Source organism: Anser anser (assembly GCF_964211835.1).
Source record: "Anser anser genome assembly, chromosome: 4".
NCBI lineage: Eukaryota > Metazoa > Chordata > Aves > Anseriformes > Anatidae > Anser > Anser anser.
The window spans coordinates 264,570-289,654 of NC_139724.1; the positions used below are offsets into that span (position 1 = coordinate 264,570).

Genomic DNA, 25,085 nt, shown 5'->3' on the forward strand with positions numbered 1-25,085 from the left:
AAATGCTCAATCAGTCTTGCTAAAAATACTAGCAGTGAGAGCCTAGACTCATCGCTCCACAAGCGAGTGAAAGCAATCATTCTGCCTCGGTGCAAACATGCAGTATCAGTATGGGACAGACCACTCACAGCCTAGAGCTTCTACTTTCTGTGCTAATTTTTTTTTAGCATATATTCTTAACAGTTGCGATTTGCTATTAGCAATCTATATCAAACATTTGATGTTTAATGGTAGCCTGCAACTCAGCTGCGTTCGGCATGGACAGGAAAGTGCTCATTGGTAGGAACCTCATAAATTGCAAGTTAAGCAGGGAACCTACGTTATAAGACACGTGCAGAAACCGCAGCACCTGAACGTAAGCTAACTCCTTCTCTACGCTGGGTATCAAAAACCAACCCTGAATAACTCTCGACATTGCAGAAGCAAGTCCCAAGAATGTGCCCGTAGAGGAAAAAAAATTGGGATGGCAACAGAATTCATTTCAGAAGAGTCTTTTGAGGCAAGACTTCTTGCAGCCTTCCAGTAACTCACCAACAGAAATACGCTTTTGTTATCAAAGACCTCTCTGCATTACAGTTTGCGACGTGCCAGTTTCACACATTTTCTAACCCAAGACCAGCTTCTCGATGCACCCCTCGAACGCAAGAGAACGGATTTAGTCTATGCTGCCTGAACTGTACTTTCCTCGGTCAGAAGGTAATATGGTTCGTTCCGGAAAGCATCATTTTTCAGTAACAACCTTCCCCACAGGGGCCAAACATCACGTTAACCAGCCCAGGAGATACTCATGCTATTTCATACATGACGATAACAGGGCAGATACTTGCTATATTCAATTCCTAAAGCGAGCCTCCTTTGGCAAAAGAAAACGCTATTTATTTATTTATTTAGATTTTTTTATTTTTTTTTTTTAAACAATGCCGTGGGTTGCTGTTTTCAAAGGCCTCTCTGTCTTCTCTGATGAAGACATCTCTCATGTAATTATGGAAGCTGCAGCTGTTTCCACTGACAAGCTCTCAAAGTCCTGGGCTCACTAACCTGTGACAGCCGCAATATCCAATTGCAGGTGACGGAATATTCTAGTTCTGCTCATTTCCTTTGAGGCCCAGAAAAGCTCATGACAACAGGAGTACCATGAAAGGACCCATAATATTACCTTTATTTTCAGCTTCTTCTAAGTCCTTCTCGTTTGCCAAGAGAATTTCTTCTCTCTGATCACGTAACAAGTCAGCAAGACAACAATCAATCTCCGCTCTCTGAAAGAGAAAAGTTTCTCAACTGCATCCTTATATGAAGTCCGTGGTGTTTGACATCTGGCTCACTTCAGCTCATTTCTACTGACACATCTTCTCGCCGTCTTGACTCCCTGGATGCTTGGAGCCAGCTGATTTTTTCCAGGACCCATTTGTGTTATAAACCTGTATTTTAAGGCTTGCCACGTGTTCCCAACCTTAAAGAGTGAGCACATACTGTTCTCTCACCTGCTCAGGCTGCAGAGCTGCCAGGGTCCTGCCACCAGCTCGAGCCCTTTCACCCTGCTGCTCTGCTGGAGGGCCTGCCAAAACAAACAAACAAACAAAACACAACCACAAGACACGCAGACAAAGGTTACAGCCCATGTGGGAGGAAACGAACGCTAACCTTTCATCTTCCAACTCTTTACTCAAAGCAGGAAAACAGGTACGGTCCTAATAGACATATCAAAGAAATTCACTGTATGCCAGAACAGGAAAATCTGTATCAGATACCAAAATGCTGCCACGGTCCCCGAGCACAGCCCTTTTCAAGGCATCACGGAGATTCAGCAAGATCATCCAGGTCATAGGGGACAAACAAGCTCGTATCAAAGCTGCACACAGCTTGTATCAAAGAGACTTGACAAAGAGCAAAAGAATACAAGGACGGCTAAATCTCAGGGCGTAGGAGAAAACTGAAAACAGGGAGGCATCCTTTGAAAAAGTTTAATTAGACAACTAACGAAAAGAGAAAAGATTGCAAAACAACACGGGAATGTACAAACAGCGCTGGAAGCCGAAAGCGGCCTGAGTAACAGCTTGCAGAATAGCTGCTCTCTCCACGCCTCTCCCTGTGCACACTGAAGGGTTCCTACGGAAGAAAGGTTTTCTTCTTGGCGTGGATATCAAAGAACCTGTCTCAAACTGAAACGATACAGAACAAGTTTTGAAACAGAAGCAGAAGTAACAAGTCAAAAGGCTCACGCAGCATTTCACTAAGGAGTTCTCAAGTAGCTCACGGATAAGCTACGTTTTCATTTTTAACTCTCTTGAAATTGTCTGTAGGACAGATGACTTGAAATGTGACTAATAGGCCCGGACTTCTATTTCAGAAGCGTCCTACAGAAATTGCCAGAGCAGGAATTCCCACATTAAGGAAAATAACAGGAAGTAAGAAAAGAACTAGCGGACACTTGATTAAGAAGACTTAATTAAGGAGCGTTAAAACAGCTTTTTAAAGCGAGGTCATACTTTATAAAGTAGAGCGTATTTTCGTGTTCTTTGAAAAAAAGTGACACACGCGAGGAGATAAGAGTTCATTTTAAAAAGTTACCTGACTATTTCAAGTGTGTTTTGGAAGACAGAAGACAAAAGAAAGAATGGGAGTAACCACGTTCCATGGTAGAGGAAGGGTCGCAGTAAGATTTCACCTTTACTTTTGCTGTTCACCATACTTGTAATAGTCTGAGACGTGGGGTTACAAGATGAAAAGCTTTATAGCTGATACAAATTTATTGCAGTAGGACAAAGTGAAAAGCGCTGATATCGCACTTTTTCCCAGAAAGGAACTTCTCGGAAAAGGAGCTAAGTTTCCTGGTGGACGCCAACTTGAACACGAAACAGCAATGTGCCTTTGCTGCAAAAGCAGCTGAGGGTATCCTGGGTGGCATTAGGCAAAGTATTGCCAGCAGGTCAAGAAAGGCGATCCTCCGCCTCTGCTCAGGAACGGTGAGGCCGCACCTGGAGTGCTGGGCCTGGGCCTCCCAGTACAGGAGAGACCTGGACACACTGCGAAGAGTCCAACGGAGGGCCACGAGGACGGTAAGGGACTGAAGCACCTTTCCTATGAGGACAGGCTGGGAGAGCTGGGACCGCTCGGCCTGGAGAAGAGGAGGCTTGGAGGGGATCTCATCGATGTCTGTAAATACACGAAGGGAGGGTGGAAGGAAGACAAAGCCAGACTTTTCTAACTGGTACCCAAGGAACAAAAAAGGAGGCAACAGACACAGGCCGAAACATAGGATGTTCCCCTCCTGTGGTTTCCTGAACATCAGTAAATACTTTTTCGCTGTGAGGGTGACTGAGCACTAGCGTAGGCTGCCCAGGGAGGTCGTGGAGTCACGGTCTTTGTGAGGTTTCAAAACCTGTCTGGACGTGGTCCTGGAAAACCAGATCTGGGTGGCTCTGCTTGAGCAGGGGTGTTGGACCGGGTGACCTCTGGAGGTCCTTCCGACCTCAACCAGCCTGTGATTCCTTTGCAGCCGCTATGCAACCAAATAGCAAGCACAATTCAAAGCAGATAAACGTGAAGAAATGCAGAGGCAAAAGGGGAAATCAGGCCTCGGTACTGCACATAATCCTATGAAAACATCACCCCAATGCTCATCAGCGTCGAAGAGCAACTTACACGTTTAAGCTTTTGGAAAAGGCCTAGGAAAGGCAACAAGAAACATCACCAGTCTAATCAAAACTCAAAGTTAGCCTTGCTATCTCATAAACTGAAGGTTCATTTGCATCTTGGATGCTACACAGAATTTTATTTTTGCCTATCTTAAAAAGGTCACAGTAGAATAAAAACAGTTTCAGCCAAGAGAAACAGGGATCGCCAAACTTTTGGAACAGTTTCTGTAGAAAAGGACTAAGAAAAAACCTTTTTCATGTGACAAAGAGACGATGAGGGAAAAGACGATGTCTCATATCACAGAAGTTGAACAGAGATCGATCACCCGTGTTCTCTTTCCATACAGAAGGCGGGGGCATCAAAAGCTAGCAGGAAGCAAACTTCAACGCTCCTCCTGCCCACAAACACACACAAAATAAAGGAAGCAGTTCTCCACATAGTGCTAGCTCCAGAGTTTACGCACAATACCTAGTTAAGGCTCGTGACTGCTGTGACCCACGGATGCTAAGTGTTTACATGGGTTCAAAGGATATGGCCGATTTTTACAAGAAACACATTAAGCGTTTTTATACTCAAAGGCATTGGCTTGTCTTAAAGTGCAAGTCACAAGTATCGCTCTATACTCGTTCCATTCTGCTAAGACCACCGATCTTTGGTCTGACTTTCTGCGGCCCTTGTTACATTGTCACAGCAACACAGAGGCAGGAAAACATTCCTGCATACGGTAACAAAAGACCGAGTCATTAAAAGAACTTACGACAAAAACCCAAACTACACACTATCTTAGTTCAGCCGTACATTCTATATGCACGCTTTCACCCTGGAATCTTCAATAATAGATGATAACCTCTAAGACTAAAAGCAATACAAATTCTACCTAGTTCTTTGAATGCAAGTCTGATGCAGCAAGTCATCAGCTGGAAGGAACCCGAGCAGAGGATTCAAGATGTTCTATTCCAACATTAAAAGTTACCTTTCAAAAGCCGTTTGTCAAGCAGAGCGTAGTTTCCCATTTGTTGAACAGGCAGGCCTAGCCAAATTTTGACCCTAAACTTCCAGGAAATCTCTACAGCTCCCAATGTACATGTTACTTCCGTACTCACCTGCAGGTTTTACCTCTGAAAAAAAAGTTCCAACTTTCTTCCCTTCCACAACACCTGTGATGACACGACCCGAGATCTTTGGGTGGGTTCCACTTGCAATCACTGCAGAGGTGCCTCCTTGGAGGGCCCACAGAGCTGCTTTCACCTGCGATGAAGGATAGAGCCAGTTCCCGAAAATGCACTTGTTATTTGAATCCCCATGCTCAACACGAATTCTTGCTCCACTTTGATCACTTATGTTTCCCACCTGGGATTTGGTTCCAAACGTCACCGATTGTTGGTCTCCTGGGTAGGATATGTCAGTGAGCTTTGCATCATCGGATCCAGGAGGGCTGTCAAAGAGTCCTGAAATGAATAATAAAAAATTGTTAATGTTACATATCTTCTGTTCCAAAGCTCACCAGGGAAAAATAACTAAAGCCTTTGAGGCTAAAATCCTGTATTCCACTCTACAGGATTCAAAACTTCCACTGAACCCTCCTTTTGTGGAACTGAAAGGATGAAACACTAACATGCAGGCTCAAGATGCGTAACTTCACCGGAATTGTAGCTAGTGTGAGGAAACAGAATATCCACATGCTGAATAGCATCACGTACGCTGGGAAGTACCCACACTTCAGTGAGGTTAGAGAGAAAACCGGAAAGAAGTTTCCAGCTTTTATACGGTTCAGAATCAGGGCTGACACACAAGAGTGCACAACTGAACAAAGGACAGTCCTCTTCACCTAAAATCTCAGATGATATTCCCGAATGCTGTGTTGTACACTGATAAACCGGGCAACTTAGAAATATGTATAAAGGCTAACTATTGAGTTCTGCAAAGAAAGGACACAAGACTATAGACACACACTTATTCATTTTAAATAAATATTGTACTTTTATTTAACTATGTTCTGAGTTGAGCGATACTTCTGTTTACCTAACATGTAAACCCTAAACTCTACCGCCAAACTTCCCAGAAGTTCTATGCGAACAAACACGTCACAGATTAAAGCGCACAAGTGAAGAGTACCTGAACTCTTCCTTTACAGCTTGGGAAGGAAAGGACACTTCTTTCCATAAAGAAGATACCACAGCAAATGAATAAGCTGTGAGGAAATGGGAGCGGTGTTTTCGTTTGTTTTTTATTTTTATTTTTTTATAAGTTGTTTGGACTACCATTTTTGTTATTTTTTTTTCCTGAGGCAGTCATTTCAACTAGAATCAACCATGAAATCCATCTGAAACAGCTGGAAGAAACTGTGGTTATGAAAAGCCAACCTCCTTCCTTCTCGGGGCCTACAATATGGACCAAAGTCCAGAAGCCACCGAAGGAAACACGTCTGGAGATGATAAAAAGAGTACGTGATTTTGTTGATGGCCTGGTGTGAAACTGTACCAACCACCTTCCTCTTTCCAGAAAAGTACCTTCAACATCAACAGGTGACAGACTTCACGGCAGCACAGCTCACAAGACTAGACCACTACCAGCCACACGTCTGGGAGACAGAAAAGCTAGCAAGCTCCAGGTATCTGGAAAGCAATATCCAGGACATGTAAAGTACCCATAAATCACTGAAAGACAGAATCCACTGCCGGAAGAAGCAAACGATTGTAGAATAGCGTTCGGCTTATATGCAGGGAAAGACTATGTATTTAGAATCAGGAGCGTTACTCATGACTATATACAATTCCGAGGAGCTAGCAAAAGTACCGTAGCGTCCACACAGGGCGTGCCTTCCAATCCTTTTACCGGCTTTGTTGCCCTCCTCTGTACGCTTTCAGGGATCTTAACGTTCTTTTTATATTGTAGAGCCCAGAATCGCACACAATATTGAAGGAGAGGCTTCGCCAACGCTAAATACAGTGGGAGAATCACCTCTTTTGACCAGCTGGCTACACTGTGTTTAATGTATCCCAAAATGCTAGACGATAACCCGTGCTTCTGAATCCTCTAGCTATCTTCCCAGGGCCCTGAAATTTATTTTGATTGAACACAGACTTCTTGCTGCAAACTTGTTGGTACCCACGTGAAAGAGCAGGAGTAGGGAATAATCTGAAGTTTGAACTAAGCTCGTAAGCTCGCTAGCAATGTCCCTGATCCAAGCCCCAGGCAGGTAGAAAAGCTCTCAGTAAAGATGGTCTGGTCTGCAGATGGGAGCCTCTGTTCCCTTCAGAAGGCAGTCACCTGTGACTATAACCTGGCACTATTTCTTCACAACGCTGGCCTTGATCTCTCGATCACTCTACAATTCCACGAAAGGAATTGCCTCCCAAGTCGTTCTTGACTGACCGCAACTAGCGTTCCATAAAGCCCTGCAAGCACTTGTTCATTACTTCTAGGATAATTCTTAAAGCTGAAGCGGGACAAAGTTTTGTCCACAAAGGCCTTCGGGGAGACTTCTGAAAGGAAAACCAGGCCAAACCAAAAAACTAGGAACAGCAAGCGGCGTGTACGTCGGTTTTGCTAACAGAGTAACACTAACGTACTAGGAATTTCCACGTTCTTTGCCCTCTACCTTGAAAGTGTCACCCAATTCTGTCAGTGTTCACCATCAGCTTCTTTTTTTTTTTTTTAAAAATTTCCACATGGACATCTGAGAAAAACATTTCGAGTCCCCGTCATCGAGGGAGGAGAGGAGAGGAAAAAAAAAGAAAAAGAGAGGGGGGTGGGGAAGAAGCACAGCCATTCCTTTCCTCAGTAATGTGAGCAAAAAGTTCAGGCGCTCGGCAACAACAGAATCGTAGAATATCCTGAGTTGGAAGGGACCACCGAGGATCATCGTTAAGGACCACCGAGTCAAACAACGCGCTTTGAAAGACAAAACGCAGAAGAACCTGCACGTTATTTAATCTCAGCTGTAGAGTCACGTGTATTTGTACCCGCTCATTTCTTCACCTGCCAGTTTATTGTGCTACAGACGTTACAGAACACACAAACTGCAAGGTTACTACTACCTTTTGTAACCGATGCGACCTTTGGTAGGGCTAGCCGTCTAAGAGAGCCACCAAAATCCCCTTCACGCCTGGATTTCACCCGGAGGTCGCTGCGACTTACCCGGACAGCTGGGACAGACGGGCTGCTCTTTCTCCTGGGAAACCTGCGACTGCAGCACGCCAGCTGCAGCTTTCCTCCCTTCAGCTGCCGCGCCACCTTCGCTCGGCGACAAACCCCGCGGGGGTCCCAGCGGCGGGGAGCTGCTTCTGCCCTGGTGAGCCGCAGGGAAAGGAGAGAGCCGGCCGTCAGCGCGCGGGGGGAGGAAAACCTCCGAGGCGCAGCCCGACGATCGAGCGCAGCGAGGACCCGCGCCCGGCCGCCGCAGCCCCCACCCCTCCCGGCCCGACGCTCCGGGGAAGCGCCCCCGAAGGCTCTCGCTCGCCTCACCGCCGGCAGCCGCGCTCGCAGCCAGCGGCAACCTGCGCCTCCCGGCGCGCACGGCCCGGCCCCGGCCCCGGCCCCGGCTCGGGGAAAGACCGGCCGCGCGCCACAGAACTACAGCTCCCAGCATGCCGCGGGACGGAGCAGTCCATCCGCCCCAGAGGGGAGTCGGCCAAGCGCACGCAGCCGCCCCCCCCCGCGCCGCTTCGCCCCCCTCTCCCCCAGCCCTCCGAAGCCCCGCGCAGTGCAGACCCCGCCGCACGCCCGCTCCGCTCCGCTCCGGCGCGGCGCCGCCCCCGCCCCGCACAAGGGCCGTTTCCGCAGAAGCCGCCGACCGCGTGGCGCCCCAACCGCCCGCCGCCTGGCCCCCTCCCGGCCCGGCCCGGCCCGGGGCGGCGCCGACCACCAACCTCGTTGCGGCACCGCGCCGCGGCGGCCCGACCCGAGCTGAGCCCGGCGCGGCCCGGCCCGACAGCTTCCGCCCATAGTGCCGGCAAGCCCTGCACGGCACCTCCGCCCTGGGTTCCTCCGAGCCAATCACGGAGCGTTTCCGCCCTGAGTTAAGGCTAGCCGTGACGCCGCTTCCGCCCTGGGTTCCCAGCCAATCATGAAGCGTATCCGCCCTCAATGACGGCTCGCCAGGACACCACATCCGCCCTCACGGTCCAGCCAATCACGGAGCCGTTTTGGCCCTCAGGGAAGGCACGCCCTGACGTCACTTCCGCCCTCGGTTCCCTCGCAGGTAACGGGTCTCAAGGCAGTTTGTTCCCTTTAAACAATAACAGAGGGCGGCTGTGCTTCAGAACGATGGCATTTCTTGAAATCTATAGGAAGCAGTCCGTGAAATATGATCTCGGAACCTCGCCTTTTAAGCATTAGAGGCAAACCTGCTATTTGTATGTGCTCCTTAGAAGCTAAACTGTCAGTCTGCAATTGTTTTACCTTTACTGCAACTCAGGACCGCACTCGGAGCGCTGACTCAATGCCGTGTGTGCTGTCTCCAGCTAGCTGTCAGGCGCACGCTGCTCCACGGAGAAGTCAAATTTCCTCTGAAATTGCTTACCCAAACCAGTATGGGACGCAATAGGAAACCAGGGAGGAAGCAACCTCTCCTCTGCACTCAGAGTCCGTCCTGCTGTCAGCTACAGCATGGGACAGAAACCGTATTATTCAGATGCGGAGGTATCAAAGATGATCCTCTGAAGTCGCATCGGAGAACTTGAGGCTGGGGGCTGGCAGGAAAAAAAGTAACTAACAAGACAAGCCATCCTAAGTCTGTAAAAAAAAATAGAAAAAAAGGAAAAAATAGAAAAAGGTCGGAGGGTGGGGGTGGGAAGGCAGTAAGAATCAGCCTGATAAAAGGTTTACAAATGAGATGAAGAAGAAGAGGAGAAGGGGAGAGATTGTCTATGCAAGGCAAGAGACCCAGGAGGCAAAGGCTGAAGTCTAGGCAGGCAGACTAGAATGTGACGAGGAAACATGCTGGCTTTCTATGAAGAACAGAGCTAGCAGCAAGGAAGTAATAATGGCAGACGAGGGAGACTAGTGCCTTTTCCTTTCACGTGAACATACTCCCTTCACTAGAGCCTACTCCCCTTCAGTATGAAACGAGGACCAACGCTCACAAAATTCAGTTATAAAATAGGAAGCTGCCCTTTGGCAGTCTCTTTCTAAGTGCCCATACCCATCACTTGCTCCTCAAACACTTGCTCATACGTTAGAGAAATGCTCAATCAGTCTTGCTAAAAATACTAGCAGTGAGAGCCTAGACTCATCGCTCCACAAGCGAGTGAAAGCAATCATTCTGCCTCGGTGCAAACATGCAGTATCAGTATGGGACAGACCACTCACAGCCTAGAGCTTCTACTTTCTGTGCTAATTTTTTTTTTTAGCATATATTCTTAACAGTTGCGATTTGCTATTAGCAATCTATATCAAACATTTGATGTTTAATGGTAGCCTGCAACTCAGCTGCGTTCGGCATGGACAGGAAAGTGCTCATTGGTAGGAACCTCATAAATTGCAAGTTAAGCAGGGAACCTACGTTATAAGACACGTGCAGAAACCGCAGCACCTGAACGTAAGCTAACTCCTTCTCTACGCTGGGTATCAAAAACCAACCCTGAATAACTCTCGACATTGCAGAAGCAAGTCCCAAGAATGTGCCCGTAGAGGAAAAAAAATTGGGATGGCAACAGAATTCATTTCAGAAGAGTCTTTTGAGGCAAGACTTCTTGCAGCCTTCCAGTAACTCACCAACAGAAATACGCTTTTGTTATCAAAGACCTCTCTGCATTACAGTTTGCGACGTGCCAGTTTCACACATTTTCTAACCCAAGACCAGCTTCTCGATGCACCCCTCGAACGCAAGAGAACGGATTTAGTCTATGCTGCCTGAACTGTACTTTCCTCAGTCAGAAGGTAATATGGTTCGTTCCGGAAAGCATCATTTTTCAGTAACAACCTTCCCCACAGGGGCCAAACATCACGTTAACCAGCCCAGGAGATACTCATGCTATTTCATACATGACGATAACAGGGCAGATACTTGCTATATTCAATTCCTAAAGCGAGCCTCCTTTGGCAAAAGAAAACGCTATTTATTTATTTATTTAGATTTTTTTATTTTTTTTTTTTAAACAATGCCGTGGGTTGCTGTTTTCAAAGGCCTCTCTGTCTTCTCTGATGAAGACATCTCTCATGTAATTATGGAAGCTGCAGCTGTTTCCACTGACAAGCTCTCAAAGTCCTGGGCTCACTAACCTGTGACAGCCGCAATATCCAATTGCAGGTGACGGAATATTCTAGTTCTGCTCATTTCCTTTGAGGCCCAGAAAAGCTCATGACAACAGGAGTACCATGAAAGGACCCATAATATTACCTTTATTTTCAGCTTCTTCTAAGTCCTTCTCGTTTGCCAAGAGAATTTCTTCTCTCTGATCACGTAACAAGTCAGCAAGACAACAATCAATCTCCGCTCTCTGAAAGAGAAAAGTTTCTCAACTGCATCCTTATATGAAGTCCGTGGTGTTTGACATCTGGCTCACTTCAGCTCATTTCTACTGACACATCTTCTCGCCGTCTTGACTCCCTGGATGCTTGGAGCCAGCTGATTTTTTCCAGGACCCATTTGTGTTATAAACCTGTATTTTAAGGCTTGCCACGTGTTCCCAACCTTAAAGAGTGAGCACATACTGTTCTCTCACCTGCTCAGGCTGCAGAGCTGCCAGGGTCCTGCCACCAGCTCGAGCCCTTTCACCCTGCTGCTCTGCTGGAGGGCCTGCCAAAACAAACAAACAAACAAAACACAACCACAAGACACGCAGACAAAGGTTACAGCCCATGTGGGAGGAAACGAACGCTAACCTTTCATCTTCCAACTCTTTACTCAAAGCAGGAAAACAGGTACGGTCCTAATAGACATATCAAAGAAATTCACTGTATGCCAGAACAGGAAAATCTGTATCAGATACCAAAATGCTGCCACGGTCCCCGAGCACAGCCCTTTTCAAGGCATCACGGAGATTCAGCAAGATCATCCAGGTCATAGGGGACAAACAAGCTCGTATCAAAGCTGCACACAGCTTGTATCAAAGAGACTTGACAAAGAGCAAAAGAATACAAGGACGGCTAAATCTCAGGGCGTAGGAGAAAACTGAAAACAGGGAGGCATCCTTTGAAAAAGTTTAATTAGACAACTAACGAAAAGAGAAAAGATTGCAAAACAACACGGGAATGTACAAACAGCGCTGGAAGCCAAAAGCGGCCTGAGTAACAGCTTGCAGAATAGCTGCTCTCTCCACGCCTCTCCCTGTGCACACTGAAGGGTTCCTACGGAAGAAAGGTTTTCTTCTTGGCGTGGATATCAAAGAACCTGTCTCAAACTGAAACGATACAGAACAAGTTTTGAAACAGAAGCAGAAGTAACAAGTCAAAAGGCTCACGCAGCATTTCACTAAGGAGTTCTCAAGTAGCTCACGGATAAGCTACGTTTTCATTTTTAACTCTCTTGAAATTGTCTGTAGGACAGATGACTTGAAATGTGACTAATAGGCCCGGACTTCTATTTCAGAAGCGTCCTACAGAAATTGCCAGAGCAGGAATTCCCACGTTAAGGAAAATAACAGGAGGTAAGAAAAGAACTAGCGGACACTTGATTAAGAAGACTTAATTAAGGAGCGTTAAAACAGCTTTTTAAAGCGAGGTCATACTTTATAAAGTAGAGCGTATTTTCGTGTTCTTTGAAAAAAAGTGACACACGCGAGGAGATAAGAGTTCATTTTAAAAAGTTACCTGACTATTTCAAGTGTGTTTTGGAAGACAGAAGACAAAAGAAAGAATGGGAGTAACCACGTTCCATGGTAGAGGAAGGGTCGCAGTAAGATTTCACCTTTACTTTTGCTGTTCACCATATTTGTAATCGTCTGAGACGTGGGGTTACAAGATGAAAAGCTTTATAGCTGATACAAATTTATTGCAGTAGGACAAAGTGAAAAGCGCTGATATCGCACTTTTTCCCAGAAAGGAACTTCTCGGAAAAGGAGCTAAGTTTCCTGGTGGACGCCAACTTGAACACGAAACAGCAATGTGCCTTTGCTGCAAAAGCAGCTGAGGGTATCCTGGGTGGCATTAGGCAAAGTATTGCCAGCAGGTCAAGAAAGGCGATCCTCCGCCTCTGCTCAGGAACGGTGAGGCCGCACCTGGAGTGCTGGGCCTGGGCCTCCCAGTACAGGAGGGACCTGGACACACTGCAAAGAGTCCAACGGAGGGCCACGAGGACGGTAAGGGACTGAAGCACCTTTCCTATGAGGACAGGCTGGGAGAGCTGGGACCGTTCGGCCTGGAGAAGAGGAGGCTTGGAGGGGATCTCATCGATGTCTGTAAATACACGAAGGGAGGGTGGAAGGAAGACAAAGCCAGACTTTTCTAACTGGTACCCAAGGAACAAAAAAAGGAGGCAACAGACACAGGCCGAAACATAGGATGTTCCCCTCCTGTGGTTTCCTGAACATCAGTAAATACTTTTTCGCTGTGAGGGTGACTGAGCACTAGCGTAGGCTGCCCAGGGAGGTCGTGGAGTCACGGTCTTTGTGAGGTTTCAAAACCTGTCTGGACGTGGTCCTGGAAAACCAGATCTGGGTGGCTCTGCTTGAGCAGGGGTGTTGGACCGGGTGACCTCTGGAGGTCCTTCCGACCTCAACCAGCCTGTGATTCCTTTGCAGCCGCTATGCAACCAAATAGCAAGCACAATTCAAAGCAGATAAACGTGAAGAAATGCAGAGGCAAAAGGGGAAATCAGGCCTCGGTACTGCACATAATCCTATGAAAACATCACCCCAATGCTCATCAGCGTCGAAGAGCAACTTACACGTTTAAGCTTTTGGAAAAGGCCTAGGAAAGGCAACAAGAAACATCACCAGTCTGATCAAAACTCAAAGTTAGCCTTGCTATCTCATAAACTGAAGGTTCATTTGCATCTTGGATGCTACACAGAATTTTATTTTTGCCTATCTTAAAAAGGTCACAGTAGAATAAAAACAGTTTCAGCCAAGAGAAACAGGGATCGCCAAACTTTTGGAACAGTTTCTATCATTTTTGTTGTTTTTTTTCCTGAGGCAGTCATTTCAACTAGAATCAACCATGAAATCCATCTGAAACAGCTGGAAGAAACTGTGGTTATGAAAAGCCAACCTCCTCCTTCCTTCTCGGGGCCTACAATACGGACCAAAGTCCAGAAGCCACCGAAGGAAACACGTCTGGAGATGATAAAAAGAGTACGTGATTTTGTTGATGTCCTGGTGTGAAACTGTACCTACCACCTTCCTCTTTCTAGAAAAGTACCTTCAGCATCAACAGGTGACAGACTTCACGGCAGCACAGCTCACAAGACTAGACCACTATCAGCCACACGTCTGGGAGACAGAAAAGCTAGCAAGCTCCAGGTATCTGGAAAGCAATATCCAGGACATGTAAAGTACCCATAAATCACTGAAAGACAGAATCCACTGCCGGAAGAAGCAAACGATTGTAGAATAGCGTTCGGCTTATATGCAGGGAAAGACTATCTATTTAGAATCAGGAGTGTTACTCATGACTATATACAATTCCGAGGAGCTAGCAGAAGTACCGTAGCGTCCACACAGGGCGTGCCTTCCAGTCCTTTTACCGGCTTTGTTGCCCTCCTCTGTACGCTTTCAGGGATCTTAACGTTCTTTTTATATTGTAGAGCCCAGAATCGCACACAATATTGAAGGAGAGGCTTCGCCAACGCTAAATACAGTGGGAGAATCACCTCTTTTGACCAGCTGGCTACGCTGTGTTTAATATATCCCAAAATGCTAGACGATAACCCGTGCTTCTGAATCCTTTAGCTATCTTCCCAGGGCCCTGAAATTTATTTTGATTGAACGCAGACTTCTTGCTGCAACTTTGTTGGTACCCACGTGAAAGAGCAGGAGTAGGGAATAATCTGAAGTTTGAACTAAGCTCGTAAGCTCGCTAGCAACGTCCCTGATCCAAGCCCCAGGCAGGTAGAAAAGCTCTCAGTAAAGATGGTCTGGTCTGCAGATGGGAGCCTCTGTTCCCTTCAGAAGGCAGTCACCTGTGACTATAACCTGGCACTATTTCTTCACAACGCTGGCCTTGATCTCTCGATCACTCTACAATTCCACGAAAGGAATTGCCTCCCAAGTCGTTCTTGACTGACCGCAACTAGCGTTCCATAAAGCCCTGCAAGCACTTGTTCATTACTTCTAGGATAATTCTTAAAGCTGAAGCGGGACAAAGTTTTGTCCACAAAGGCCTTCGGGGAGACTTCTGAAAGGAAAACCAGGCCAAACCAAAAAACTAGGAACAGCAAGCGGCGTGTACGTCGGTTTTGCTAACAGAGTAACACTAACGTACTAGGAATTTCCACGTTCTTTGCCCTCTACCTTGAAAGTGTCACCCAATTCTGTCAGTGTTCACCATCAGCTTCTTTTTTTTTTTTTTAAAAATTTCCACATGGACATCTGAGAAAAACATTTCGAGTCCCCGTCATCGAGGGAGGAGAGGAGAGGAAAAAAAAAGAAAAAGAAAGGGGGGTGGGGAAGAAGCACAGCCATTCCTTTCTTCAGTAATGTGAGCAAAAAGTTCAGGCGCTCGGCAACAACAGAATCGTAGAATATCCTGAGTTGGAAGGGACCACCGAGGATCATCGTTAAGGACCACCGAGTCAAACAACGCGCTTTGAAAGACAAAACGCAGAAGAACCTGCACGTTATTTAATCTCAGCTGTAGAGTCACGTGTATTTGTACCCGCTCATTTCTTCACCTGCCAGTTTATTGTGCTACAGACGTTACAGAACACACAAACTGCAAGGTTACTACTACCTTTTGTAACCGATGCGACCTTTGGTAGGGCTAGCCGTCTAAGAGAGCCACCAAAATCCCCTTCACGCCAGGATTTCACCCGGAGGTCGCTGCGACTTACCCGGACAGCTGGGACAGACGGGCTGCTCTTTCTCCTGGGAAACCTGCGACTGCAGCACGCCAGCTGCAGCTTTCCTCCCTTCAGCTGCCGCGCCACCTTCGCTCGGCGACAAACCCCGCGGGGGTCCCAGCGGCGGGGAGCTGCTTCTGCCCTGGTGAGCCGCAGGGAAAGGAGAGAGCCGGCCGTCAGCGCGCGGGGGGAGGAAAACCTCCGAGGCGCAGCCCGACGATCGAGCGCAGCGAGGACCCGCGCCCGGCCGCCGCAGCCCCCACCCCTCCCGGCCCGACGCTCCGGGGAAGCGCCCCCGAAGGCTCTCGCTCGCCTCACCGCCGGCAGCCGCGCTCGCAGCCAGCGGCAACCTGCGCCTCCCGGCGCGCACGGCCCGGCCCCGGCCCCGGCCCCGGCTCGGGGAAAGACCGGCCGCGCGCCACAGAACTACAGCTCCCAGCATGCCGCGGGACGGAGCAGTCCATCCGACCCAGAGGGGAGTCGGCCAAGCGCACGCAGCCGCCCCCCCCCGCGCCGCTTCGCCCCCCTCTCCCCCAGCCCTCCGAAGCCCCGCGCAGTGCAGACCCCGCCGCACGCCCGCTCCGCTCCGCTCCGCTCCGACGCCGCCCCCGCCCCGCACAAGGGCCGTTTCCGCAGAAGCCGCCGACCGCGTGGCGCCCCAACCGCCCGCCGCCTGGCCCCCTCCCGGCCCGGCCCGGCCCGGGGCGGCGCCGACCACCAACCTCGTTGCGGCACCGCGCCGCGGCGGCCCGACCCGAGCTGAGCCCGGCGCGGCCCGGCCCGACAGCTTCCGCCCATAGTGCCGGCAAGCCCTGCACGGCACCTCCGCCCTGGGTTCCTCCGAGCCAATCACGGAGCGTTTCCGCCCTGAGTTAAGGCTAGCCGTGACGCCGCTTCCGCCCTGGGTTCCCAGCCAATCATGAAGCGTATCCGCCCTCAATGACGGCTCGCCAGGACACCACATCCGCCCTCACGGTCCAGCCAATCACGGAGCCGTTTTGGCCCTCAGGGAAGGCACGCCCTGACGTCACTTCCGCCCTCGGTTCCCTCGCAGGTAACGGGTCTCAAGGCAGTTTGTTCCCTTTAAACAATAACAGAGGGCGGCTGTGCTTCAGAACGATTGCATTTCTTGAAATCTATAGGAAGCAGTCCGTGAAATATGATCTCGGAACCTCGCCTTTTAAGCATTAGAGGCAAACCTGCTATTTGTATGTGCTCCTTAGAAGCTAAACTGTCAGTCTGCAATTGTTTTACCTTTACTGCAACTCAGGACCGCACTCGGAGCGCTGACTCAATGCCGTGTGTGCTGTCTCCAGCTAGCTGTCAGGCGCACGCTGCTCCACGGAGAAGTCAAATTTCCTCTGAAATTGCTTACCCAAACCAGTATGGGACGCAATAGGAAACCAGGGAGGAAGCAACCTCTCCTCTGCACTCAGAGTCCGTCCTGCCGTCAGCTACAGCATGGGACAGAAACCGTATTATTCAGATGCGGAGGTATCAAAGATGATCCTCTGAAGTCGCATCGGAGAACTTGAGGCTGGGGGCTGGCAGGAAAAAAAGTAACTAACAAGACAAGCCATCCTAAGTCTGTAAAAAAAATAGAAAAAAAGGAAAAAATAGAAAAAGGTCGGAGGGTGGGGGTGGGAAGGCAGTAAGAATCAGCCTGATAAAAGGTTTACAAATGAGATGAAGAAGAAGAGGAGAAGGGGAGAGATTGTCTATGCAAGGCAAGAGACCCAGGAGGCAAAGGCTGAAGTCTAGGCAGGCAGACTAGAATGTGACGAGGAAACATGCTGGCTTTCTATGAAGAACAGAGCTAGCAGCAAGGAAGTAATAATGGCAGACGAGGGAGACTAGTGCCTTTTCCTTTCACGTGAACATACTCCCTTCACTAGAGCCTACTCCCCTTCAGTATGAAACGAGGACCAACGCTCACAAAATTCAGTTATAAAATAGGAAGCTGCCCTTTGGCAGTCTCTTTCTAAGTGCCCATACCCATCACTTGCTCCTCAAACACTTGCTCATACGTTAGAGAAATGCTCAATCAGTCTTGCTAAAAATACTAGCAGTGAGAGCCTAGACTCATCGCTCCACAAGCGAGTGAAAGCAATCATTCTGCCTCGGTGCAAACATGCAGTATCAGTATGGGACAGACCACTCACAGCCTAGAGCTTCTACTTTCTGTGCTAATTTTTTTTTAGCATATATTCTTAACAGTTGCGATTTGCTATTAGCAATCTATATCAAACATTTGATGTTTAATGGTAGCCTGCAACTCAGCTGCGTTCGGCATGGACAGGAAAGTGCTCATTGGTAGGAACCTCATAAATTGCAAGTTAAGCAGGGAACCTACGTTATAAGACACGTGCAGAAACCGCAGCACCTGAACGTAAGCTAACTCCTTCTCTACGCTGGGTATCAAAAACCAACCCTGAATAACTCTCGACATTGCAGAAGCAAGTCCCAAGAATGTGCCCGTAGAGGAAAAAAAATTGGGATGGCAACAGAATTCATTTCAGAAGAGTCTTTTGAGGCAAGACTTCTTGCAGCCTTCCAGTAACTCACCAACAGAAATACGCTTTTGTTATCAAAGACCTCTCTGCATTACAGTTTGCGACGTGCCAGTTTCACACATTTTCTAACCCAAGACCAGCTTCTCGATGCACCCCTCGAACGCAAGAGAACGGATTTAGTCTATGCTGCCTGAACTGTACTTTCCTCGGTCAGAAGGTAATATGGTTCGTTCCGGAAAGCATCATTTTTCAGTAACAACCTTCCCCACAGGGGCCAAACATCACGTTAACCAGCCCAGGAGATACTCATGCTATTTCATACATGACGATAACAGGGCAGATACTTGCTATATTCAATTCCTAAAGCGAGCCTCCTTTGGCAAAAGAAAACGCTATTTATTTATTTATTTAGATTTTTTTATTTTTTTTTTTAAACAATGCCGTGGGTTGCTGTTTTCAAAGGCCTCTCTGTCTTCTCTGATGAAGACATCTCTCATGTAATTATGGAAGCTGCAGCTGTTTCCACTGACAAGCTCTCAAAGTCCTGGGCTCACTAACCTGTGACAGCCGCAATATCCAATTGCAGGTGACGGAATATTCTAGTTCTGCTCATTTCCTTTGAGGCCCAGAAAAGCTCATGACAACAGGAGTACCATGAAAGGACCCATAATATTACCTTTATTTTCAGCTTCTTCTAAGTCCTTCTCGTTTGCCAAGAGAATTTCTTCTCTCTGATCACGTAACAAGTCAGCAAGACAACAATCAATCTCCGCTCTCTGAAAGAGAAAAGTTTCTCAACTGCATCCTTATATGAAGTCCGTGGTGTTTGACATCTGGCTCACTTCAGCTCATTTCTACTGACACATCTTCTCGCCGTCTTGACTCCCTGGATGCTTGGAGCCAGCTGATTTTTTCCAGGACCCATTTGTGTTATAAACCTGTATTTTAAGGCTTGCCACGTGTTCCCAACCTTAAAGAGTGAGCACATACTGTTCTCTCACCTGCTCAGGCTGCAGAGCTGCCAGGGTCCTGCCACCAGCTCGAGCCCTTTCACCCTGCTGCTCTGCTGGAGGGCCTGCCAAAACAAACAAACAAACAAACAAAACACAACCACAAGACACGCAGACAAAGGTTACAGCCCATGTGGGAGGAAACGAACGCTAACCTTTCATCTTCCAACTCTTTACTCAAAGCAGGAAAACAGGTACGGTCCTAATAGACATATCAAAGAAATTCACTGTATGCCAGAACAGGAAAATCTGTATCAGATACCAAAATGCTGCCACGGTCCCCGAGCACAGCCCTTTTCAAGGCATCACGGAGATTCAGCAAGATCATCCAGGTCATAGGGGACAAACAAGCTCGTATCAAAGCTGCACACAGCTTGTATCAAAGAGACTTGACAAAGAGCAAAAGAATACAAGGACGGCTAAATCTCAGGGCGTAGGAGAAAACTGAAAACAGGGAGGCATCCTTTGAAAAAGTTTAATTAGACAACTAACGAAAAGAGAAAAGATTGCAAAACAACACGGGAATGTACAAACAGCGCTGGAAGCCAAAAGCGGCCTGAGTAACAGCTTGCAGAATAGCTGCTCTCTCCACGCCTCTCCCTGTGCACACTGAAGGGTTCCTACGGAAGAAAGGTTTTCTTCTTGGCGTGGATATCAAAGAACCTGTCTCAAACTGAAACGATACAGAACAAGTTTTGAAACAGAAGCAGAAGTAACAAGTCAAAAGGCTCACGCAGCATTTCACTAAGGAGTTCTCAAGTAGCTCACGGATAAGCTACGTTTTCATTTTTAACTCTCTTGAAATTGTCTGTAGGACAGATGACTTGAAATGTGACTAATAGGCCCGGACTTCTATTTCAGAAGCGTCCTACAGAAATTGCCAGAGCAGGAATTCCCACGTTAAGGAAAATAACAGGAGGTAAGAAAAGAACTAGCGGACACTTGATTAAGAAGACTTAATTAAGGAGCGTTAAAACAGCTTTTTAAAGCGAGGTCATACTTTATAAAGTAGAGCGTATTTTCGTGTTCTTCGAAAAAAAGTGACACACGCGAGGAGATAAGAGTTCATTTTAAAAAGGTACCTGACTATTTCAAGCGTGTTTTGGAAGACAGAAGACAAAAGAAAGAATGGGAGTAACCACGTTCCATGGTAGAGGAAGGGTCGCAGTAAGATTTCACCTTTACTTTTGCTGTTCACCATATTTGTAATCGTCTGAGACGTGGGGTTACAAGATGAAAAGCTTTATAGCTGATACAAATTTATTGCAGTAGGACAAAGTGAAAAGCGCTGATATCGCACTTTTTCCCAGAAAGGAACTTCTCGGAAAAGGAGCTAAGTTTCCTGGTGGACGCCAACTTGAACACGAAACAGCAATGTGCCTTTGCTGCAAAAGCAGCTGAGGGTATCCTGGGTGGCATTAGGCAAAGTATTGCCAGCAGGTCAAGAAAGGCGATCCTCCGCCTCTGCTCAGGAACGGTGAGGCCGCACCTGGAGTGCTGGGCCTGGGCCTCCCAGTACAGGAGGGACCTGGACACACTGCAAAGAGTCCAACGGAGGGCCACGAGGACGGTAAGGGACTGAAGCACCTTTCCTATGAGGACAGGCTGGGAGAGCTGGGACCGTTCGGCCTGGAGAAGAGGAGGCTTGGAGGGGATCTCATCGATGTCTGTAAATACACGAAGGGAGGGTGGAAGGAAGACAAAGCCAGACTTTTCTAACTGGTACCCAAGGAACAAAAAAAGGAGGCAACAGACACAGGCCGAAACATAGGATGTTCCCCTCCTGTGGTTTCCTGAACATCAGTAAATACTTTTTCGCTGTGAGGGTGACTGAGCACTAGCGTAGGCTGCCCAGGGAGGTCGTGGAGTCACGGTCTTTGTGAGGTTTCAAAACCTGTCTGGACGTGGTCCTGGAAAACCAGATCTGGGTGGCTCTGCTTGAGCAGGGGTGTTGGACCGGGTGACCTCTGGAGGTCCTTCCGACCTCAACCAGCCTGTGATTCCTTTGCAGCCGCTATGCAACCAAATAGCAAGCACAATTCAAAGCAGATAAACGTGAAGAAATGCAGAGGCAAAAGGGGAAATCAGGCCTCGGTACTGCACATAATCCTATGAAAACATCACCCCAATGCTCATCAGCGTCGAAGAGCAACTTACACGTTTAAGCTTTTGGAAAAGGCCTAGGAAAGGCAACAAGAAACATCACCAGTCTGATCAAAACTCAAAGTTAGCCTTGCTATCTCATAAACTGAAGGTTCATTTGCATCTTGGATGCTACACAGAATTTTATTTTTGCCTATCTTAAAAAGGTCACAGTAGAATAAAAACAGTTTCAGCCAAGAGAAACAGGGATCGCCAAACTTTTGGAACAGTTTCTATCATTTTTGTTGTTTTTTTTCCTGAGGCAGTCATTTCAACTAGAATCAACCATGAAATCCATCTGAAACAGCTGGAAGAAACTGTGGTTATGAAAAGCCAACCTCCTCCTTCCTTCTCGGGGCCTACAATACGGACCAAAGTCCAGAAGCCACCGAAGGAAACACGTCTGGAGATGATAAAAAGAGTACGTGATTTTGTTGATGTCCTGGTGTGAAACTGTACCTACCACCTTCCTCTTTCTAGAAAAGTACCTTCAGCATCAACAGGTGACAGACTTCACGGCAGCACAGCTCACAAGACTAGACCACTATCAGCCACACGTCTGGGAGACAGAAAAGCTAGCAAGCTCCAGGTATCTGGAAAGCAATATCCAGGACATGTAAAGTACCCATAAATCACTGAAAGACAGAATCCACTGCCGGAAGAAGCAAACGATTGTAGAATAGCGTTCGGCTTATATGCAGGGAAAGACTATCTATTTAGAATCAGGAGTGTTACTCATGACTATATACAATTCCGAGGAGCTAGCAGAAGTACCGTAGCGTCCACACAGGGCGTGCCTTCCAGTCCTTTTACCGGCTTTGTTGCCCTCCTCTGTACGCTTTCAGGGATCTTAACGTTCTTTTTATATTGTAGAGCCCAGAATCGCACACAATATTGAAGGAGAGGCTTCGCCAACGCTAAATACAGTGGGAGAATCACCTCTTTTGACCAGCTGGCTACGCTGTGTTTAATATATCCCAAAATGCTAGACGATAACCCGTGCTTCTGAATCCTTTAGCTATCTTCCCAGGGCCCTGAAATTTATTTTGATTGAACGCAGACTTCTTGCTGCAACTTTGTTGGTACCCACGTGAAAGAGCAGGAGTAGGGAATAATCTGAAGTTTGAACTAAGCTCGTAAGCTCGCTAGCAACGTCCCTGATCCAAGCCCCAGGCAGGTAGAAAAGCTCTCAGTAAAGATGGTCTGGTCTGCAGATGGGAGCCTCTGTTCCCTTCAGAAGGCAGTCACCTGTGACTATAACCTGGCACTATTTCTTCACAACGCTGGCCTTGATCTCTCGATCACTCTACAATTCCACGAAAGGAATTGCCTCCCAAGTCGTTCTTGACTGACCGCAACTAGCGTTCCATAAAGCCCTGCAAGCACTTGTTCATTACTTCTAGGATAATTCTTAAAGCTGAAGCGGGACAAAGTTTTGTCCACAAAGGCCTTCGGGGAGACTTCTGAAAGGAAAACCAGGCCAAACCAAAAAACTAGGAACAGCAAGCGGCGTGTACGTCGGTTTTGCTAACAGAGTAACACTAACGTACTAGAAATTTCCACGTTCTTTGCCCTCTACCTTGAAAGTGTCACCCAATTCTGTCAGTGTTCACCATCAGCTTCTTTTTTTTTTTTTTTAAAAAATTTCCACATGGACATCTGAGAAAAACATTTCGAGTCCCCGTCATCGAGGGAGGAGAGGAGAGGAAAAAAAAAGAAAAAGAGAGGGGGGTGGGGAAGAAGCACAGCCATTCCTTTCCTCAGTAATGTGAGCAAAAAGTTCAGGCGCTCGGCAACAACAGAATCGTAGAATATCCTGAGTTGGAAGGGACCACCGAGGATCATCGTTAAGGACCACCGAGTCAAACAACGCGCTTTGAAAGACAAAACGCAGAAGAACCTGCACGTTATTTAATCTCAGCTGTAGAGTCACGTGTATTTGTACCCGCTCATTCCTTCACCTGCCAGTTTATTGTGCTACAGACGTTACAGAACACACAAACTGCAAGGTTACTACTACCTTTTGTAACCGATGCGACCTTTGGTAGGGCTAGCCGTCTAAGAGAGCCACCAAAAACCCCTTCACGCCAGGATTTCACCCGGAGGTCGCTGCGACTTACCCGGACAGCTGGGACAGACGGGCTGCTCTTTCTCCTGGGAAACCTGCGACTGCAGCACGCCAGCTGCAGCTTTCCTCCCTTCAGCTGCCGCGCCACCTTCGCTCGGCGACAAACCCCGCGGGGGTCCCAGCGGCGGGGAGCTGCTTCTGCCCTGGTGAGCCGCAGGGAAAGGAGAGAGCCGGCCGTCAGCGCGCGGGGGGAGGAAAACCTCCGAGGCGCAGCCCGACGATCGAGCGCAGCGAGGACCCGCGCCCGGCCGCCGCAGCCCCCACCCCTCCCGGCCCGACGCTCCGGGGAAGCGCCCCCGAAGGCTCTCGCTCGCCTCACCGCCGGCAGCCGCGCTCGCAGCCAGCGGCAACCTGCGCCTCCCGGCGCGCACGGCCCGGCCCCGGCCCCGGCCCCGGCTCGGGGAAAGACCGGCCGCGCGCCACAGAACTACAGCTCCCAGCATGCCGCGGGACGGAGCAGTCCATCCGACCCAGAGGGGAGTCGGCCAAGCGCACGCAGCCGCCCCCCCCCGCGCCGCTTCGCCCCCCTCTCCCCCAGCCCTCCGAAGCCCCGCGCAGTGCAGACCCCGCCGCACGCCCGCTCCGCTCCGCTCCGGCGCGGCGCCGCCCCCGCCCCGCACAAGGGCCGTTTCCGCAGAAGCCGCCGACCGCGTGGCGCCCCAACCGCCCGCCGCCTCGCCCCCTCCCGGCCCGGCCCGGCCCGGGGCGGCACCGACCACCAACCTCGTTGCGGCACCGCGCCTCGGCGGCCCGGCGCGGCCGCTGCCGCCCATAGCGCCGGCAAGCCCTGCACGGCACCTTCGCCCTGGGTTCCTCCGAGCCAATCACGGAGCGTTTCCGCCCTGAGTTAAGGCTAGCCGTGACGCCGCTTCCGCCCTGGGTTCCCAGCCAATCATGAAGCGTATCCGCCCTCAATGACGGCTCGCCAGGACACCACATCCGCCCTCACGGTCCAGCCAATCACGGAGCCGTTTTGGCCCTCAGGGAAGGCACGCCCTGACGTCACTTCCGCCCTCGGTTCCCTCGCAGGTAACGGGTCTCAAGGCAGTTTGTTCCCTTTAAACAATAACAGAGGGCGGCTGTGCTTCAGAACGATGGCATTTCTTGAAATCTATAGGAAGCAGTCCGTGAAATATGATCTCGGAACCTCGCCTTTTAAGCATTAGAGGCAAACCTGCTATTTGTATGTGCTCCTTAGAAGCTAAACTGTCAGTCTGCAATTGTTTTACCTTTACTGCAACTCAGGACCGCACTCGGAGCGCTGACTCAATGCCGTGTGTGCTGTCTCCAGCTAGCTGTCAGGCGCACGCTGCTCCACGGAGAAGTCAAATTTCCTCTGAAATTGCTTACCCAAACCAGTATGGGACGCAATAGGAAACCAGGGAGGAAGCAACCTCTCCTCTGCACTCAGAGTCCGTCCTGCCGTCAGCTACAGCATGGGACAGAAACCGTATTATTCAGATGCGGAGGTATCAAAGATGATCCTCTGAAGTCGCATCGGAGAACTTGAGGCTGGGGGCTGGCAGGAAAAAAAGTAACTAACAAGACAAGCCATCCTAAGTCTGTAAAAAAAAATAGAAAAAAAGGAAAAAATAGAAAAAGGTCGGAGGGTGGGGGTGGGAAGGCAGTAAGAATCAGCCTGATAAAAGGTTTACAAATGAGATGAAGAAGAAGAGGAGAAGGGGAGAGATTGTCTATGCAAGGCAAGAGACCCA

At 48.8% G+C, this 25,085-nt stretch overlaps 1 protein-coding gene across 1 annotated transcript; it reads right to left on the reverse strand.

Moving 5' to 3' along the window:
• Window positions 1-1,140: 1,140 nt before the first annotated feature.
• LOC310899440 (uncharacterized protein) lies at window positions 1,141-24,143 on the reverse strand (the record flags this gene model as incomplete). The annotated part of the gene is made up of 6 exons (XM_083835792.1): window positions 1,141-1,555; window positions 4,740-4,884; window positions 4,987-5,084; window positions 7,777-7,927; window positions 8,508-8,652; window positions 24,094-24,143. 6 exons carry the CDS (start codon window positions 24,141-24,143, stop codon window positions 1,452-1,454), a joined length of 693 nt encoding a protein of 230 aa, XP_083691918.1. The 3' UTR covers window positions 1,141-1,451.
• Window positions 24,144-25,085: the final 942 nt, after the last annotated feature.